This window comes from Tuber melanosporum (assembly GCF_000151645.1).
Source record: "Tuber melanosporum whole genome shotgun sequence assembly, scaffold_11, strain Mel28".
NCBI classification, from domain to species: domain Eukaryota; kingdom Fungi; phylum Ascomycota; class Pezizomycetes; order Pezizales; family Tuberaceae; genus Tuber; species Tuber melanosporum.
Genome location: NW_003298766.1, coordinates 552,000 through 573,057, shown reverse-complemented (window position 1 = coordinate 573,057; position 21,058 = coordinate 552,000). Strand labels below are relative to the sequence as shown.

The following is a 21,058-nucleotide window of genomic DNA, read 5'->3' as shown; positions in this document are numbered from 1 at the left end:
CGTTGTTGCTGCTCCTGGGCATGCTCTTCAAAGTGCCAGAGCAGCGGTCCAAAGTTCACCCAGATCCCGTCGTCGACAAGCAAGTGCTTGATGGTCTCAAGGTAGGAGATTAAGTTCGGTGCTGTGTCGATGAAGAATACGGTGGCGCAGACGTCAAATTTTTGCGAGGGGGGGAGGTCTTTGTAGGATTGGCGGAAGTCGCCCGCTGTCATGCTGAATCTGTCGGTACCCGTGAGCTCGAGAAGGGTTTCGGGATGGACGTCTGGGATTTGGATGCCGCGGAGGTGGTCGGGGCGGGTGGAATGATTGCTGAAGATTGAGATGAAGGGGTGGAGGGTGTGTTGATATGCGGTGGTGGTGTGATTTAGGATGTAGTTGCTGGCCATCAGTTGGTGGTAGGAGAATTCATTTCCTTGGGAGGTGTAGCCTGGATTTGGATGTTAGTTGAGACGAGATGAGCGAGGAATAGAGGGGAGTATCGCAGTGGAGAATGCACCTGCGACAGCGATATCGAAGGCAAGCCTGCCCAGGCCGGCTCCCGGGACGAGGACTCTAATAGCCGACCTGCGATCAAACCATTAGCTATCAATCTCCCTAGTATAGGTAGCTGAAGAGCCATACTTGTCCTCGACCATTCCAAATCTCTCCTCCAACTCCTTCATGACCCCGCCGTAGCAAATCTCCCTCTCTGCCTTCCCTTCATCACTCCAATCGCGATAAAATTGCTTAACCGTGCTCCGCACCTTGTCCAGATCCCCATCACTCGCACTGCTCTCCCAGACCCTAAACCCACCGCCAGTAGTCCCGAGATCGACCCCGAATGCATCCACGGCAGAGCGGAATATGGCCTCGCTAAGAACTGCATTGTCTTCGATTGCGCGGTCGACGATATCCAGGGTACGGAGGTAATTGATGGGTGGTTGCTTGAGGAGTGCTTGATGTGTGGAGGAGAGGGCGAAGAAGGAGATTCGGCGACAGTGGGTTAAGTTTTGGTGGGCGGCGCGGCGGTAGAGGCTGTTTTCCGGACAATTAATTGGGAATGGATAGGAAGAGGGGGGAAGAGGGAAGGGGGCATACTGGAATGAAGAAAGAGCAGAAGTGAGTGCTTTAAGCTCCTCCGCATCACCGTGTGAATCGAATTCAGGATCCGGGTCAACGTGATTTGTGGACATGGTTGGGGGTTTTATTAAAGGGATAATTAGTCTCTTAATATTATGATATAATATTTTATTCTATTCTCCTTTCCCTTTTTCCCTTCCACCCGGGGCTGTGGCTTTGTTGGGGTGGTTGAGGGTTGTTGTTTCCGACCTGAAGGAAGGGAAAGGATGGGGGAGAGAGAGGGTGTGAGAGGGCGTGTCACGTTGGTGGGGCAGAACTGGTGGGGTCGAATCAGCACAGAGCCTCTACGCGTCTTGGCAGGGTTCAAGCAACGAAGGGTAAGTTAAGGTGTGGCAACGGACCGCCTTTAGAGCCATTGGAAGCGGATAGCTAGTGCCAGTATAGAGCTCTTTGAGGTGGATCGTATTGGCCTTCTAATTCGGGTATCGAGAGGAGGGTTGGATGTACTATGGGTGCCCTGTGATGCAGTTAAAGTTTACCTTGCCGTTGGCATCGGGTGCGTGCTTGCGGATACTGGAGGTGTTGATTCGCTGCTGCGAAATCCGGCAAAGGATGAAGATTTAGCTCACGGGCTCTCTCATAGAGGTTGCTGTTTTGTGAGAGATTTTGCCCGGGCACTGTAGGCTACAATTTTAGAGCGATCTATGGCAGTCGAGAGCTGTACAAGTACAATATTCGGACACTTGTAACCGGACAGCTGGTTGTATGATATTCCTAATGCTTAGCCTCAAGCATTGACATCTCAGGATATGGCACTTAACTTGTCTATATTATGGCGCACAATGTCCTATCATAACATAAAAAAGAGAAAGTATGATAATTCCTTCCCCTACAGGTAATTACGGTTCAAGAAAAGCATTAACTCCCCGGCCCAATAGCTACACCCTCGGCTATCAAATATACTAACCCTGCAAAGACCGGTTCTCACGTATCCAGTGTCGTCAATTGCATTGCTATATTCATATCCATACTTGCAGCGACGTCCGATACAGGAGCCCTTCAGATCAAGAATGATAACTGAGAAGCGCCGGGAAAACAGATCCTTCGAAAAACTCCGATTCTGTAAGAGGCATCTAGATGGAGAGGCCTTCATACAGCCACTAGACAAAAGTCTCGATTAAATAGGGCCCTCTAACGGGCCCAATGCGTCCTACACAGCGCCGTAATCCCCGGCAAAGCGAAATTTGGTTTCTCCACGACTTTTTGTCTCGGGTGACTGCCAGTATATGACTAGGAGAGAGCCCGCCCATGTACGCAATTGTTCTGTGGAGTTTCCGTTGCGAGAGGACAGCTTTCCCTTCGCACCTCCTGGAATATGAACACGAACTCTATTTTTAGAGACTGGTGAATCGAGAGATGGTTGGGTATCTTAGCTTTGCAGTGCTGATGTACAGTACTCGAGCAGCCTCTCCACCGTTATGCATACTTAGTGAGTTAGGTGCTGTTAATGGAGCTGAGCTGTCATAGAAGCTCTGATTGGCGATTGCGCTCTAGTAATGGTGTTGGCCCCAATATTGATCTTTGGTGCCAAGGGGCTAATGAGTGAATTGAACCAAAATCGAGCTTGATAGGAAAACTCACGGGAGATCACTCGGACGCAAAACTTGCTGCCTGAAAACCTCCCCTTCCAATCTCGCAACGTGCGGATAATACTCGGAGGGGTTGCCCATATATTTTGGTCTGTTGGTACGGCAACTACTGCCTTAGCCAGGATCTCGAGGCAGAAGACTGTGGAAATAATCGTACTATTCTGTGAACTTAGCACTCCGTATCTCTGAACGCCGTAACCCATGATAGTAAAATTTAACTTACCAATCCCACAAACTCCGCGAATGGCTCTAGAATGCCCCTCCAACCACTCACCCAATGGTCAAAAGCCCTCACTCAAACCGGCCGGCAAACATCCGCTCCACGAGGCCCACAAAAATACTCTCTCCACTAGAGGATAATTTGCCTTCATATGCTCCCACCAACCTGTATAAATCAGCCCGGGCACTCAACCACCATCCGCCCAACGCCTCTCTTTAGAACTTCCCTTTTCCCTCTAGGGACACTCCCCCTCCACCCCAAGCAAAATGTGTTTCTGCAACGTCTACACCCTGACCGCCTGTCCAAGACTCCACAAGATAAAGTGCTACTACCGTCTCTGCTCCATGCACATGCACCTCCTACCACCATTCTCTCAGCCCCCCTCACCTTCTCCCTCCCCGTGCAAGCTCCGCACAACACCCTCTTACGAACATTTAGCTGAAGCGCTAAACCCCGTCGGCACACCCCCAAGAGTCCCAGGATTCCCCACCTCAGAGGAGAAAGTGGCCTACCTACATTGCATAGAGACCATAGTCCCGTACCCGTCCCCACCGCAGGAAGTCCGGCTGGCGAAAGCCGGCTGCGGCCTGAGCGGGTGTAGGAAGCCGGACACGGTGGGGGGCATGGGGGAGGCGTGGAATGGCAAGACTGAAGACGGGGAGGCGAGGTTTGGGTGCCCGGTCTGTAAGGCGGAGGAGGTGAAGGCCGAGGGGGAGTTTTGGGTGGAGATTGCGGCAGGCGTGGGGTTACCGGGGGATGACTATGTGAAAATGGGGGAGGGGGAGGGGTCTGCTAGCGCTCGGGCGGCGGCGGGAGGGGGGTCGCAGGCCCCACCACCACCGCTTGTGTACACCCCATCTCCGGCGGAGTTTGCGAGGAGGAATAGACCGGGTCCACCTTGCCTGCCGACTATGGTGATACCGAAGGTGTCCGCGCCAGAGAGTATGAGCTCTAGGTCCATGATGGGAAGAAGTAGGCACACGACTCTTGCCTCACCAACTCCACCTCTACCTGAAGACTCTACGTGAGTACCGGTAGTTAAATTTAAGGTAAGAAGGTAGAATTGGGAAGAGAGGAGAAAAAATCCAAAAAAATTCTAGCATTAAATATTACGCATCGGGGTCTCTTGAGTTGGTTCGGGAGCCTGGGTGCCACTGGTCCCCAGGCAAACTCGACACGAGTTTTCGCTAACCAGACCAGCCAGACCATTCAGAAACCTGGTTGCTCTCTTCCCCCTCCCTTGTTTTTGCTTGCACCTACTCGAGTACATTTTGTCGCCTTTGGTATGATAGTCAATCGAACAACTTATTCTCCGCGCAAATACCGCTTTGGAAAAAGAAAGCAATTGAAAGCACAATCCAAGTTAATGATCATCCTTCTCCATCCCGGTTTCTTAAAATATCATAATTGCTACGATGGGGGCTGCATCGCCCTCAATTACCGGTGAGTTAGGGCTAATTTGATACCGGTTTAATGTGCGGGCGGCGTGGTGGGGGGAAAGAGGGTGGGGTGGCGTTGGTGAAGCTGTGGGGTAGCTAGTGCGGGTAGGCTAGTCTAATGGTAAATTGGTATCGCTGGGATATCACTGGATGACCGCGGCGAGCTCTAATGTGGGGTAGACTGCTCTAAGATTCAGTGAGTTGACTTTGCCAGAGAGAGAGTTCCTTATCAAATAGACTACACTATTAAGTTATTTAATCGGTTGGGGTTGTGCAACATTCATACCTGTACCTATGGTCCAGCATCGTCTCTACGGTATGTCTGGGATCGCACGAGAGGCTGGCTGCTTCAACTCCCGCAGAGCTCCTGCTTCTACAGCTTGACATTAGTGATAGTTGAGAAGGGATCTATGGCAAAATTTGTTCAAGTTTTTGGAATTTCGATTGAGAAACCGATATACTGTGGATTAACTATTCAAAGTTATCGGCTCCCCTCAAGAAACTCCGAGAAGAAAAAATGTTCCTAGAATAAAGTACGATACAAGTAAAGTATCATACAGGTGAAGGTATGGAATGTGAATAGGAGCAAACCCTGGAAAGGATAATGAGGAAAAACCCTAGCATTGCTCAAAAAAGAGGAAAGGAAGTTGAAAGTACCGGCGCAGAGAGCAGTAAAACTCGTACATCAGCGGAAATCAAACGAAGAGGACCTTCGCCGGGCGGGCCTGGGAAATCTACCTTGGAGGGAGGACCTGAAATACAATCCACCTAGCAGCCGATTTCGGCCCAGTCTAGAGTTCTGAGGTTGCTGCATTCTCTTTGGGCCACTCAACGTGACAATGGTTGGTCTTATGGTTATCTTGCGGTTTGAGGTTTCTATCAACCAATCCCTATTAGTCCCCACTGCCTTCAGGAAAGTGCCTAACACCACGAGAAGTACTTACGACCCACGGGGCGGCGCATTCTTGCAGCATCGCCTTCCACACGCTCTGGTGACCGAAACCTCGTCTGCTTGAGTGTCGGCCATACACTGGGCGACGTCGTCATGGACGTATCCGCATACCAGAGTGTTCTCTTCAGTCTGGCAGCCGCAAGAAAATGTGATGTTCCTGTAGTGGCACATTCTAGGTTTCTTTGCAGTGGTGTGGTGGTAGGTGAAGTGGTGCGAGTGATTTTGATATGAGGGCAGAAACGGTGCCCAGAAGGTTCGCCTTCGTGTGGGTATTTGAAAAGCGAGAAAATATTAAACTGTACTGACGATCCACGGAGGGAGAGCGAAGAAGTTCTTATAGTAAAGAGGAACTTTTAGCATTTTCTTTCGTATTCTAGAGCCCAACTAAAAAGTGTGTCCTGTGTTAGACGGGATGTGCATGCGGCACACCTCCTTGACCGCAACTCTTTTTGATCTTCACCAGCCCTCCAAGTTTCGAATACCCCACTTTTTGCGTGCAGGGTGGAGCTGTCCCTGCAAATCGACCGGGGGCCCGACATTTTTGTCGAAAAAGCGTCCGCAAGTAGACCCATGTGCTGCGGATTATTGCTCTTCTGGCGAACCTCGGTCCTCAAACGTTAAGTCCATGCCGCAGTGTCGTCAAGCAACCTACGAGCATAGATATTAGCCCGCAGGTCCAGACCGATTAAATCTCCTCGCCTACCCTTGAGGCCCTGACAATTGTTAGCCTCTGAGGGTCGCAAGAGCATTTTCCGATCGTACTAGTTGATTATGTACTCGAGTACTCGAGTACGGTGGCTTCAACCTCTTTTTCATATGTTCTAGAGTAGTCTTCACTAAACTTCCTTTCTCGGGGTGATCGCCAGGGCCTTTCTAAAAAGCAATCATTCGTGTGTTTTACGCCGGAATTCAAGAGCCATGATTTGTAGGAGGTGGCCATTTTCAGTCCGGGTGGCCTCGAGATCGTCGGTCGGCCTTGTGTTTTTAATATGCGAAATGACGCCATAGCGCTTCAGGTATGGCACACTTTGTTCCTAAAGAACTCCATGTTAAGAATCTGGGGTACGGTACTTTGGTCCAAGCTACTATATGTACTAGAGTACTTGTACTCGCACAGTAAACAAATGCTTCTCTAGTCTTTTCAGGGTGGGTCTTTTTTATTTCAGAAATAATTGCAAGTGCGGCTGTATGAAGCGGATTTAGATTAGAACTTGTACGGCGTAACGCCCTGGCAGGATACCGTTCAACACCAGGTTTTATTTAATCCGTGCTGTGAGTGATAAGTGTCCGTACAACGATCAATAGAAAAGGTTTCCCAGCTCCATCAGGGCCCGGCCCCAGATCAAGATCTTCTACAGTACTCGCAATGTCGTGACGTTTGTGAACACGACCGGGCTTGCATTAGTGTATCTAGGCATGCATTAGTGCAATCTAGATTAGTCAAAGTAGAAAGTGTTTCATACTGTAAATAAACACAGAGGAGCCTGAGCACGAAACATATTATCTATTTGAGAATTGCAAGATACTGGAGCTGTAAGTAATCTTACAAAAAAAAAAAGATAAGTATATAGAAGGTTTACTTGGAAGGAAAAGAAGTGAAAACAAGTGAAAATAAACTAGAAATTGAAGTTGTTTCCTCCTTCATCCGCAATACAGGCTTCAATCTGTTCAGACATGGAATTTATATGATGATTTATTCGATCGCGGGGATAGTTTTTCCACTCCTGTATATTATATGTAAATTAGTTAAAGTAAATATTAAAACAGCAAATACTTTTTTGTAAAAGGCCCACATACCTGTTCAAGAATGGTGCAGATTTCTCATGCAGTCATATGGGGACCAATAAGCTCATGGAGCTTATCTTTCAACTCACTCCAAATGGTCTCGATGGGATTCAGGTCTGGAGAGTTTACAGGCCAAATAAGCTTATTATAGCCCAATTGCTCCTGTGGGATATTATGATAATGGTGGATATGTACGGGGGCATTATCCTCTATTATAATAATATCCCGATCTGGAAATTCAAGTTTAGACTGCATAGTGAATGGGTAAAGTAGAGGTATCAAAATCCGTTCACGATAGATAAACCAATCTATTCCTCCCTGCCGATCCTTTTTACAAACTTTCAATTGAGTTTCTGGGAATGGAATTTCCAAACCAATTGACCTACATCTAGCATTTTCTGCTAGCTCATACTCATATTCTCTCTGAAGTATATGTAAAGCTTCTGTTTGTTGTTTTGCATTTTCATATGGTGAAGTGTACATATAATAAGGCAAATTATTTCCTAATATAAAATATATTTAATCAGTTTTAATGTACAGTAAAAGGATAATAATAAGAATAAAATAATAAACAAATATATATATAATACCATCTTTATCGTACAAAATAGCACCCCAAAACATAACTGTTGCACCTTGTGCGAACTTTTTCTGAATGTTTTGGGGCCGGTAAGCTTCACCGGCACAGTGGAGAACCCCATGAGTATGACGAGATCAGAGACTACCAGTCTCAAAATATGATTCATCTGTAAATATCGTACCATGCCAATCATGATAGCGATACTGATAGCAAAAGGCAAGTCTGGCAGCCTTTTGGGCTGGGTTTAAACTTAGTTTTGTTGTCGGCTTTTGGTGATAAATTTTATTTTCTTTTAATACTTTCGATACAGTTTGTCTGCTAATATCTAGACCCGCTGACAAAATTAATTTATTAATCAGTTATATGTATATAAGTATTTCAAAAAAAAAAAAAAAAGAGTCTTTACCAGCATCAGCAAGCTGAGCAAAAGTCATTCGGCAATGCTCTGCATCCTTTAATGTAGTTTCCACTAGATGTTCCTTCTCTCTTCCGGTCAGAGTTTCATTTGTACCCTTTAATGAGGTTGGTAATGCAGAGAGGTTTTCAGGTGCACAGAGGTCTGTTATTCTGTTTTCGCTTACTCACTGTTTTCCTGTTTTAATAATATTTGAACACGTGCTCACTAAAACACTAGTTCTTTCTGAGATCTACCTTATCGTCATCTTCTAAGGCACGTCCAACATGGCATAACCTATAATTTGACCTCTCTTGCTGAGGGAAGTTGTCGGCCTTCTCAGAGTTGACATTTTGGTGATTTGATTTCAAGAAGTCACAGGTTTGCTCCACTCTGAATTACAGTGAACATTATTTGTACTTTTGTACTGATTTATATCAGGTTTTACAACTTGTCCACTTCTGATTGATTACCCCTGAAATGCCCCTAACATACACTAATGCAAGTCCTAATGCAAGCCCAGTTGTGTTCACAAATGTCACGACATTGCGAGTACTACAGAGGTACAGCCAGTAAGTTTTGTACATTCCACTAGCAGGGGGGTTGCATTAGCGCAGGTGGTGGGAGCAAATCTGGTATAGTACAAGGAGTAAGGTGAACATGAAAATGTGAAAATTTTTAAAAATCCAACATCATGATCGTGATACTAGTACAGTGATTGCAACATGGTGATTCCAACTCAGGGAGTACCTTGAAATTGACAAAGAACCTAAAGCGATACCGGTTCTGAAATGGAATATCCTAGGACTTCAAGTTTTCATCTAATGTGGAAGCAGAGACGGGACTATCAACTTTCATGCTCAGTTGGATGGCGCTACGCCCAAATTCAAGATAGAACTGGTCATACTTGTTGTCAAATCCAATATACATGTACCTTACTAGCTAATCCAACAAAGAGACCAGAACACTCTCCGTTAAAACTAATGCAGGATGGGGCACCAGGTTATGCAGTAGCTGATACAGGTACTGAACTTTGGGAAAGAGGAATTCATGTCATTTACTGGCCTCTATTCTCACCAGACTTGAATCCAATTGAACGAGTATGACATGTTATGAAAAATTATTTGCAAGATAATTTTCCTGAAAACATGACATATGATTGATTATGGAATGCGGTAAATAAATCATGGGATACTATTGCATCATTCGGATTTAAGAAACTGATTGAATCCATGCCAGCAAGGTGTTAAGCTGTAATTGATGCCAATAGCCAATTTACAAAATATTAAAATCTTATATGGCAATTCTTTACTATCTTCTGCAAAGTCTAAGACCATCCCTTCATACAGATCCTAGCAGCCTATGAGTCCCCATTCCCAGCTGCCTTCTACAGCCCCACCTACTCCTAGCAGTCTCCCACAGTCCCCAGCAATTCCCCGCGGTCTCCTACAGTTTCCCACAGTTTCCCACAGTTTTCCTCAATCCTCCACAGTTCTCCTTAGTTCTCTGCAGTCCCCCACAGTCTCCCTCAGTTCTCCCCAGTTCTCCCCAGTTCCCGGCAGTCTCCGGTAGTTTCCCAGTCTCCTGTAGTCTCCGCCCATCACTAGCAGTTCTCTACAGTTCCACTCAGTCCTCTGCAGTCTCTAGCAGTCCTCCACAGTCCCCCACAGTCCCTCATCATCTGTGGTCCTCCACCATCCCTCTTATTGAATGGTGGATTGTGGAAACCCGTTGCCAATTAGGCAAAGAACATGAGATTGTGTGAGGAGGAAACAGTAGTGCCTCAGATGACAGTGAGCAAAGGTATACCTGGTTGCAGGGCCATTGCGTGGTCATAGCTTCCGCAAATGGGGTCCAAGAACTCTCATCTCATATAGCAACCTTGAGCTCCCCTTCACTTGAAGATAATCACACTTCCTACAGCTCACATTCTACAGCTCATGTTCTTGATTGCCCACCTGCTTCTCATACCAGGCCCCAACATGCCCTCATTGCCATATTAGAACATATCGGTGGTAACAATTTCCCAGGCAATGGTAGCAACAACTTCACCAATGCCTCTATTGGTGGAACCAGAAAGCAGGTTTTGAGAAGGAAGGTTGATTGTTAGATTTCTTTCGGTGTTCTCATTTAGCCCTCTTTTTGTTTTCTATCTCTCATACTTCTTTTGTTATATTCTATACTGTCCATATCTTTGGAAAATTGGTACTGTTTTATTTGTTAGAAGAAAGAAAAGATCATGAGAGCAGGAAAGCAGGAGGAAACATTTCTACTTGCTTAAAGTTTGTACAGGTGCTCTGGTGATCTGAGTTATAATGGTCAAAACTTAGTTTGATTCCAAGCCAAGACTGGTCACAAGGTACCATACCTAATTCACTGTCCTTACTCCCAGTAGTACAACCTCCCCTGCTATTAAAATGTACAAAACTTACCAGCTGTACCTCCATAGGTCAAATTGATTCGTCCAATCGGTGGTAAATAAACAACACCTCAAAATTCCCATCCTACTAATCAACCACCCCTTAACAATAATGTCTTCTGAAAAGATCGGCCATCTCTCAGACCTTGAAAAAGGGCAAATTGTTGCTCTGAGAAAAAAAGAACTTTCTTTTGTTGAAATTGGAAAGCTCTTAAACCATTCAAAGAGTACAGTTCTCAGTTTTCATAAGTACTATCAAAACAGAAATGATGAGAAAAACCTTCCAACACCAGGAAGACACAAAATTATCAATAACAGAACCTTCTGCCACCTAGTCTGAGAGTTCAAGAAGGCACGCCACCAAACCCTGTCAGAATTGCATAATGATGTTGTACCATATGCCTCTCTGAGTACTGTTAAGAGAGCTTTGGCATCAGTCAATATAAAGAAGTGGAGAGCAAGGAAGAGAGCTCTTCTGGAAGATGAGAATGCTGTCAAGAGATTAGCTTGGGGTATAGAGCATAAGGATTGGACAAAGGAGGACTTTGAGGATGTCATCTTTAGTGATAAATACATGATTGAAAAGTCCAAAGATTCTAAGGGCATTTGGGTATTCAGAATACCTGAGGAAAAGTGGCACAAGGACAGCATTCATGGGATTACACAAGATCCTGGGATAAAGCTGATGGTATGGGCTTGTATTTGGGCTAAAAATAAAAGTCCTCTGATTCCCATTTTTGAGAAGAGTGTGAACAGATTTGTATATATTGGAGTTTTGGAAGATGGTTTAGTTGATACCTGGCTCGAGGTGGAGGACATAGTTAGGGATCCTATATTTTAGTAGGATGATGCAAAGATACATACTGCAAAGGATACTATGGCTTGGTTTGAGGAAAACAATATACAGGTTATGGAATGGCTACCTAATTCCCCTGATCTCAATCCGATTGAGTACTGTTGGAAGAGGGTAAAGGAAAAGCTACACCAGCGCTTTCCTGACATTCATAAGACTAAGAGTGGTCCAGAAACTGTTAGAAGACATTTAGCAGAATCTCTTAATGAGGTTTGGACTCATGATATAGAGGGAGATTTTTTGGAAAGGTTGTGGGAGTCTATGCCTAGGAGAGTGGCTGCTGTTTTAGATGCAAAGGGATGGTATACAAAGTATTGATTTTTTTATTCTATAATTTCACATGAGAATTTTCTTATATCTATTCAATCTCTAACTAAATTTTCACTTCATTCTGTGTAGTTGTGGTTGCCTAGGTAGTAAATTTATAGTGGTGGTGGAGTTGTGGTTGCATCGCCGGACGAAACGATTTGACCTGGTACTTTATCATATCAGACTTTTTTTTTTTTGAACGCCGCTCTCGGAAGCCAATGTGTAAGGAGTTGTGGGACGCTAGATGCGTCCACTAGGCAAACAGGAAAGGCTGATCGTGTCATGAGCTTGTCGAGGTTTTTTCTTTCACCTCTTCCTGCTTCCACGGATAATGATGTCCCGCTAGGTGTCCATTGCCCTTGGCGTGGGGTCGCTAGAGGGAGGAGAGGATCCTGATCCATGATTCACAGTTTATGATTTTGTTCTAGCCCAGCATAAATTTATCGGCAGGTTACCGGTATCGTCACACCAACGAATTGGACACTAGCCCACAGCTAGCTGACATAATCATACTGTTTAGCAGACTGACCTCTACAGAGGGATCCGTGCCCCGCCGTGCGAGGTACCGTTGGGGGAGGGGCGTTTGTCCTTCCAGCTGAGCGTGGTACAGCACGATGAGTACCGGCCACGCAATGTCACCCAATAGCCCCAATTCCACCAAAACCGGTGGTCTTCGTACCAGAGGTTAGCTCAGGAAGGCTAGTCCTGTGAAGTGTCATAGGATATCAGTCGCTCGCTAATCACACAGTATTATGATAGCATTTAATCCGAAGTAGCGGAAGAGTAGGATTTCTAGCCTAGACATCAGCTTCTGGTCATTTCCGGGCCAATCCCAATTTCAATTCGAGAAAGCCCTTACTATAAAGTAATGGATAGGAGATAGAGGACCCCTCGCTCAGGGGCCTTGAACCACTGCGCTCGCCAGCGGTCTTATTGTTAGATGACAGAAGACCGTTCTTGGTCATAGGACGATATCGTAAGAAGGTTGTTGTGAGCGTGATAGTGGCCCGCTGGCCACGTAACAAGTGCTGTCCATGGTTATACCCAGGGACTTCTTGAGTGTCTGGGAGCACGATACTTGGGTCCCTGATATTAAGCGAAGAGCATGTTTAGATTATCTCCAGAGCGCCACCTTGTCTCTATAAATCCTCCTGGATTACTCCATAGTATTGCTGCTAGGACAGAGCATGTACGGCCAGGATTTAGCAGCTCTGGGTTTCACCCAGTCCTCACCCGAGAAACTCTGAGGTGCTAATTTACCACTTGCTGTACTGGACCCCCAGTACATAAACACCTAGGAACTTGAATTCTTCGATCTGTGCTTGGGTGGTTTGTTTGTTGCGTACTATCTATCTTGTCAGAGTATCATACCAGAAGGAAGGCAGGGAACCGGCAAAGAGCCCACAAAGGAGAAGTTTATACCATCAGTCAGTTTCGAATCCGCAGAAGGCAATATGCTACTGGCATTTCTCCTATGATTTAAGGTGTCAATAGAAGCACTGTAGGGACATGTGTCTATCATTAGTATCACATATCTCGCTTCTGTTTGCCCTCCACACCCTAATACTAGAAGCACAGTATATGTTGAGTTTCCACTACACCAATTTTCTTGCTCTGAGGGTTGATGGAAATTCACGAGTGACAGTTTAGCCTGGCAGACAGGGAGCAAATAAGATGCCATTCTTGGATCCTGTATATAGCATCTACAATGCCTGCACTAGATAGACTATATCCTTTCAAGTCAAGTCACCCCCCCCAAAAAAAAAAATTCTTCAGCGGAGTTAATGGCACACATCGGTATTGTTTACGTATCATATTATCATATCCCGCTCACGATAGGGTAGGCCCGTCGGTATCCTCGACGCGGACATAAGCAGTTTTTAAAGAGATCCTATTCAAAACAGTATGCAAACACCCGCGATATATAGTATCATACCGTGCCCGTACAACTTCTAGTCCCAGAGTACCGATAGGCTTAGCAACGACGGAATATTATGGTCCACTCACGATAGATGATTGCCCCTGCTCATCCTTGGAGCAGCTCAACGGAGGATCACGAATGAAACCAGAAGACTTAAAACAAGCCTCTAATTCCACAATATCTCCTACAGATTCACGGACGCAGGTGTTGTATGCATCATACCTCTTTGGCTTCCCAATCAACCAGTTACTAGTGTTCTCAGAAGCTTTGTATTATAACGGTGCACTGTAGTTACCCCTAGACCCTATCCAATCCTAATTCCCGATGGGTTAAGCTCAACTCATTGAAAAGTGTATTGTTGTGCGTAGGGGGTAGGGGAAAGTATGGCAAATGTGGCTACGATAATAATATCATGATAATTTAACAGAATATCTATGATATCGATAAGCTATTGGCAGTCAAGACTTCACCATACTTTTTCCCATGATAACCCGAGTTTCCGGTCGGGTATGGAGGTTAGTGATGGGACGGACAAGGGTACGGGTGGCCGAGGACATCTACGGATTCCCGCGCCATGCGCATATGTTTTCGGCCACCAGCACCACTACCCGTCTCATCACTAATAACCTCCATAGAATACTGTAAATTAGCCGGGGAAGCTTGTTTAACTCCCGCTTTCCTGGCAGGCAGCCACGCTGGCTCGATAAATTTAGTATCATATCTCCGTGCAGAGGTTCTAATCCCCGCTCTAAGACAGAAGCCCAATAATCTTCCCACCCCACCGTACCGGTACCGAGCTGAAAATGAATGTCAGTCGAAAGGCCTCAAGCTCCCTTTCTCGCCTAAATTTACAGGTCGATCAACCATGAATCGACGGCCCGTCTGGGGAGATAAACTTTGCCAAGGCGCTATTCAACTTGAAGTATGATAATACTCTTACTCGACTACGATAGTCTATGATGGGCTTCTAAAAGGGAGATTCAACCGATGTTTAGAAGAGAATTGCTACCGTGATAAGTTACGCCCTGCCGTCATGCCATCATCACCCCTTACACCAAACAACATAACTCGAGCAGCCCGTAATCTGAGCAAAACGAATGAACGAGTGAAATCAAAATCCTCGCAAAAGAAATGCCCTTCAAGTATAATAAGAAATATGTAAGAAAGAAAAGGTTTCCCAGCCAGATAGCTTAAAAAACAATTTACACCGGGACAAAGTGCACCGGTATATGCGAAAGAGCCCACGATCATCAACCATCACAATGCCCTCAGCCAGCACTTTCCAACAAAAATAGCAACTGTCCCAACAATCGTTACCAATCATACAGCCGCACGTAACGTCACGTTGCACGCCACAAAAGAAATCACAGGCTCTCACTCGAAATAATTTACCTTCCCTCCCTTCCCTTTAGGACGTACTCGGCCTTGTGTATGGGAGCTGAGTGGGTAAAAGGAAAAAAAAGGAAAGAAAAAAGAGAGGCTACACAATATCTCGTGAATTAGGTTGTATATTGTCTAAAGTTACCCCATAACTTGGCTTCATTCTCGAACCATCTCACCACACACGCTCGTTAAGCTCTATGCCCCCCCCCCCTCCCTTCCTTCCTCCCGGAAAGAAGGATTCGAGTTAACAAGTCCATTCGCCTTTTACTGTGTTTTACCTTACATCACGGAGCCGCTTTTCGAGGATCCTTGTCGGGATCTCTTTTGCCTACCGTCGCTTCCTCTCTCTCTCTCTTCGCGCGCGCCCCGCCCGCCTTGTTGTACTCACGCCTCCCCCCCCTCCCCCGCTTTCTAGGGATACGGTAAGAGCGGGGAATGATAGTAATGATGATGATGACGATGAACTTCTGGTCTATCCTGACCTTATTGTTGGCAACAATAGTGGTTGGGGGATTGGCGCATGAGATTGACGTCAAAAATAAAGGTATGTTTGAAGATGCGCACTCGCTCCACCCCCGCATCTGCGATAAGGCCCTGCGTCAGGGATGCAAACGGGAACGAGAGATAGTAACCGGGGTTTTCTTTTTGATCTGCTGCGGTATTAGCCTCGGTATCCAGGGTCGCTGGAAAAGTCGCCTTTAAAATGATGCAGTTCTACCCTGGTAATAAAACCGGTGGCATTCCTGGATTATTCGGAGATCCTTATTACTGGTGGGAGTCTGGCGCTGTGTTTGGTGTATGTTTCTATTCCATTTATTCATATCACCCAACCTCCCCCCCCCCTCTTCTGGTGGTGACGATGGCAATGACGATGATGTGGGAATGGTTAAAAAAAAAAAAAAAAAAAAGTCATTAGTAGATTACTGGGCCTACACCGGCGACACTAGTTACAATCCTACCGCAAGCGAAGCGATCCTGCACCAAGTTGGCCCGGACAAGAACTTCATGCCACCGAATCAATCCCAGTCACTCGGGAACGACGATCAGTGTTTCTGGGCACTGACCGCCATGTCCGCGGCCGAGAAACGATTCCCCAACCCGCCGGCTGATTCACCGCAATGGCTGTCGCTCTCCCAAGCAGTGTTCAACACCCAGGCTGCGCGGTGGGACAAGGATAGCTGTGGGGGTGGGCTGCGCTGGCAGATCATCCCGTTACATAGCGGGTACGCTTACAAGAATACCATCTCCGCCGGGTGCTTTTTCCAACTGGGCGCGAGGTTAGCACGGTATACCGGGAACGCGACGTACGCGGAGTGGGCCGAGAAGACGTTCGACTGGACATATAATGTTGGATTAGCAACGCAGGAGCACAGGTTTTTGGACGGGGCGATGGCGCAGAAAAACTGCTCGGATATAAATCGTTTGCAATGGTCCTATAATGCTGGGATGTATTTGGCTGGCGCGGCCTATATGTATAACTTTGTTTGTCCCCTCCCCCCCCGCGCGCTCGGTCCTTAGTGTATCGCACTGACGGAGTTGGAACTAAAAGACCGACGGAGCCGTGAAATGGAAAACACGAATCCAAGGAATCCTCACCGGTACATTGGAAGACTTCTTCACCGAACCCCCAGTCGGCCCCAAAAACATCATGTACGAGGTGGCCTGCGAGCCGTACCTGACCTGCAACGTGGACCAGCGCTCCTTCAAAGCCTACCTATCCCGTTTCATGGCCTTGGCCGTCAAAATGGCCCCCTTCACCAGGGACACCATCATGCCGGTGTTGTACACCTCCGCCACCTCCGCTGCTAAGCAGTGCTCCTACGGCGAGGACCAGAACACCTGTGGCCAGAAGTGGTACACGAATGAATGGGACAGTCTCACGGGCGTTGGAGAGCAGATCTCTGCCCTGGAGGTTATACTGAGCACTCTTGTCGAGAGCCTCGACCCACCGGTTACCCAGGCTAAGGGCGGCACGAGTAAAGGTGATCCGGCCGCTGGAGGGGGAGGTAGGGGGATTAGGTACACTGGGAATGACGGTCGTGGCGGGGGCGCGGATGGGTGGGTCAATTCCAAGGGGGAGTTCGTCCCTCATACACCGGACAAGAAGGATAGGATTGGGTCCATCGTCCTTACGGTGGCGATGGTATTGGGTGTACTTTGGATGTCATGGTGGATGGTGGTATGAGAGCTGCATATAATGATACGGTACGAGTTGCATGAGGGGCATATATTGTCGCCAGAGGTTTCTTGGAATGTCAAATGTATAGAAGTCATAATGGATCATGTAAATACGGTATGGTATTAAGGCCCCGCACGCCTTAATAGCAAAAAAGAAAAGGAAAAAAAAACAAAAAAAAAACAGGAGTCTATTGGCGAGTGACGAATAGTGACTATTGTATTATCCCCAGTTAAAAATCCAATTCTCGCCTCTCAACGCAATAAGCCTTACCATCTCGACTCCCTGTCATTCTACTCATTAGGAGTTGTGGAAAAATAAAAAAGACTTCGTGAATTTTTTTTTTTTGTTGTAAGGAAAAAAGAACTCCAAACACCAGCCATCCATCAGCCAACCGAAGATTTCCTCCCGGACCTGAAACCCGTTCATAATAAGAAAAAATGCAAATGTAGGCTCACCAGTGAAAATGCAGCCCCATTTCCTCCCCTCGATGACCGGCCTTGCCCCCTTTTTTTGTTTCTGGAGCTCGGGCTTTTCTCAAAAGCATGATCTGGAAAATGAAGAAAAATTGCCTACGAGAGCAGATCCGAAACGTTCATTGGCATTTCGTCGATTTGAGTACCTTTTTTTTGTTAGCTTTGGGATAAACAAGGATGCCCGAGGGGTTAGAAGGAGACGTACTGTAGAAAAGTTCGATATCACGCAAGATTCTGACGTCCTCGCTTGTGACAAAGTTGATAGCGACACTGGAGTAGCGTTAGCATCAATATCATTATCTGTAGTGAGAGGGCGATATTGAGAGCGGTCAATTACCCTTTGCGACCGAAACGGCCAGATCTACCAATTCTATGAATATAATTCTCGCGATTACTCGGCAAGTCATAGTTGATGACCAAAGAGACCTGCTGAACATCGATACCTCGGGCCCAAACATCGGTGGAGATGAGCACGCGAGAATTTCCCTGGCGGAACTCCTGCATGATAGCATCGCGCTCTTTCTGCGGCATTTCTCCGTGCATGGCGGAGACAGTGAAGTTCGCCTCGCGCATCTTCTCCGTTAGCCAGTCGACCTTTCTACGTGTGTTGCAGAAAATGACTGCTTGTGTGATTGTGAGGGTGTCGTAGAGATCACAGAGAGTGTCGAATTTCCATTCTTCCTTTTCGACAGCGATGAAGTATTGTTTCAGCCCTTCGAGGGTCAATTCGTCACGCTTGACAAGGATGCGGACGGGGTCTGTCATGAACTTCGTAGTCATGTCCAGAACGTCGTAGGGGAGGGTAGCGGATACGACGACAACCTGGGTGCTCGGGGGAAGATAGCGGTAAACATCATAAATCTGTTCTCTGAACCCACGATTGAGCAATTCGTCTGCCTCGTCTAGAACCAGCATCTTAATGTGTTTGGTTCTCAAGTTCCTACGGCGAATCATGTCCGCTACGCGACCGGGTGTGCCGGAGACGACGTGTTGGCCATAATCGAGCTTGCGTATGTCCTCGCCAACGTTGGTCCCGCCGATACAAGCGTGGCACTGAACGTTCATGTAGTCACCGAGCGCCATGACGACGGACTGAATCTGGGTCGCGAGTTCTCGGGTAGGGGAAAGGACTAGTGCCTGGGTTTCACGAACCGCCGTGTCGATGACTTGTAGGATGGAGATGGAGAAAGTTGCGGTTTTACCGGTTCCGGATTGAGCCTGGGCGATGGTATCGCGACCTTTGCAGATCTGGACGATGGCTCTGCTCTGAACGGCAGAAGGAGATTCGTAACCGTAGGCGTAGATTCCGCGAAGGAGGCCTTCCTTCAGGTGCATGGCCTCGAAGGTAGGTGCCACTGTAACCTCCTTGCTGGTGCTGAACTCAAGACGAGCATCCTCCCTTCTATCGATTCCTTCGGCCATGTTGTATCAAGATTTCTTTTCTCTTTTGGAAAGTTGTAAATTGTTTGCTTGGGATGAGGATAGGGGAGAAGAGGATAGAATGTTCTATAAGAGGTGGACGGCACGAATAGAGAAGCCTGCGAAGGTCAAGTTAATCAGTCTTGCTCGAGTACCAGTACAAGTAGATTGAAGCGATCGAGCGAGCGCCGGGTAACCTGGGAGAAATCACCTGATGACTAAACCCAGCTTTGTGCCAAGGGTTAACTGGAAGCTGCAGGCTGTCTCCCCCACCCCCCACCATGTCCCGTGAGACTTGAATGACTGTCGCTCTGCCCTGCCCTCTTCGCCCCGCTCACCCTTTATAATTTCGAACGCTACACTTACTCTCCACCTTACCTCCCATACTTAAACACCCGCCCTCGCAATATCAACTGTTATCGCAACATATAAATTTAACAAGGCTCTAAACTGCTGGAAAGCGAGCAAACAACATGAATCTCTATTCCACTATTATGTCGATACAAGAGTACATCTCAAGTCCCTCACATACCTCGACCTTCACCAGCACTGGCCAGCTCACCCCGGAAGAGTTCGTCGACGCTGGGGACTTTCTCGTCTACAAGTTCCCCACTTGGAGCTGGCAGCCAGCTGCCCCGGGAAAGAGCGTTACCCATCTACCTGAAAACAAGCAGTTCCTAAAGCTCCGTCACGCTCCATGCCATTCTCGTCTTGATGATAGTTTTTCTCCTTGGAATCCTGGTGAGGCTATTGAGGGCGTGGATGAGTGGGAGGACAACATTCCTATCAAAGATGGGGACCCTCCAACCTCTGCCAAAGTAAGGACCGTAGATGACAAAGGCGTCGAGGAAGAAGAGGAGGAGGACGAGGAAATCCCAGATATGGATGACGATGAAGAGGATGACGATGAAGCCATCATCAAGGAGAGCGTAAAGGGAAAGAGCGCAGACGGAAAGTCTGGAAAATCGTGAGTTTGCCACCCTAACGCCTCTTATCTTATCTCACGTTTTGAAGCATAGCTTACAAGTTGAATAGACCCCTACGCTTCTACAACCTTTACCTTGCTTACTCCAAATACTACCGTACCCCACGTCTATACATCTCTGGGCACGACGGGGCAACAGGGCTCCCACTCACCCCACCTACGGTTATGTTCGAGGACATCGCTCCCGATTACCGCGAGAAGACTGTAACTATTGAAGAGTTCCCTCCGGAGGGCACACTTATGGCAACTGTGCATCCATGCAAGCATGCTGAGGCTATGAAGCGTATCTTCGACAGCATGCTCCGACGCAAAGAGCGGGAAGAATGGGAAGAGGTGCCTCCCGCAAATTCCGAGGATAAAGAAGATGAAACAGCTGTCAGAGTGGATATTGATAGCGGACTAAGAGTTGACCAGTACATGATTGTGTTCGTCAAGTTCATAGCCGGTGTCGTTCCTGGGGTGGAAATGGATTATACCATGAGCATCTAAGCTAGGAGGATTCAGATGGGTTTCTAATACCTCCTTTACTTTCTCGTGTCCTTTTTAGCACTACCTTCTTATGGATGGTTGAGGGCTGCACGGGGCTCTGATTTTACTTTTTTGACATTTTCCTTCTTTTAAGTTGCACTTTTACTTTACTTTATTCGCTGTATGAAGGGGTTTGTGGTGTTTTGTTGCATTCTGAGATATAGGAAGCTTCTTCCCTTTCCCTTCTCTTTTACGTGTAGTTACTGTAGCTATTGCTTTCTGGTCTGAGTGAATCGAGTAGTTATACATGCTTACATCTTTAGAATATGGCATCTGTTTCTTTGGGACTCGTGAAGATACTCTTACTGTGAATTATATAAATAAGGTAGGGATATCACCCCAGGAAACCCCTCCCGATGTTTCTAGACCGTGGGGAAGCTCCTAGAGTAACCTCTTCGGGCCTTGTCCCTTCTCTGTCCAACGTATGGTTTAGCGAATACGCCGACGAACCCTGCATGCTGCCGTATTCGTCCTCTAGGCATCAGCTACAAGTACATGGGCTCAAGGCAGA

At 46.9% G+C, this 21,058-nt stretch overlaps 3 protein-coding genes; 1 reads left to right on the top strand and 2 right to left on the bottom strand.

The window, feature by feature from the left end:
- Positions 1-4,805: 4,805 nt before the first annotated feature.
- Positions 4,806-5,653, bottom strand: GSTUM_00004302001 (uncharacterized protein). XM_002835539.2 has 2 exons: positions 5,312-5,653; positions 4,806-5,243 (listed from the first exon to the last, which is right to left on the bottom strand). Exons 1-2 carry the CDS (start codon positions 5,488-5,490, stop codon positions 5,159-5,161), a joined length of 264 nt encoding a protein of 87 aa, XP_002835585.1. The 5' UTR covers positions 5,491-5,653; the 3' UTR covers positions 4,806-5,158.
- An 11,691-nt stretch (positions 5,654-17,344) lies between these two features.
- GSTUM_00004300001 (uncharacterized protein) lies at positions 17,345-19,157 on the bottom strand. XM_002835538.2 has 4 exons: positions 18,033-19,157; positions 17,953-17,999; positions 17,821-17,885; positions 17,345-17,761 (listed from the first exon to the last, which is right to left on the bottom strand). The coding sequence occupies exons 1-4, from the start codon at positions 19,035-19,037 to the stop codon at positions 17,712-17,714; spliced, it is 1,167 nt and encodes a 388-aa protein (XP_002835584.1). The 5' UTR covers positions 19,038-19,157; the 3' UTR covers positions 17,345-17,711.
- A 160-nt stretch (positions 19,158-19,317) lies between these two features.
- GSTUM_00004299001 (uncharacterized protein) lies at positions 19,318-20,801 on the top strand. XM_002835537.2 has 4 exons: positions 19,318-19,876; positions 19,983-20,001; positions 20,070-20,125; positions 20,194-20,801. The coding sequence occupies exons 1-4, from the start codon at positions 19,508-19,510 to the stop codon at positions 20,506-20,508; spliced, it is 759 nt and encodes a 252-aa protein (XP_002835583.1). The 5' UTR covers positions 19,318-19,507; the 3' UTR covers positions 20,509-20,801.
- The last annotated feature ends 257 nt before the right edge of the window (positions 20,802-21,058 follow it).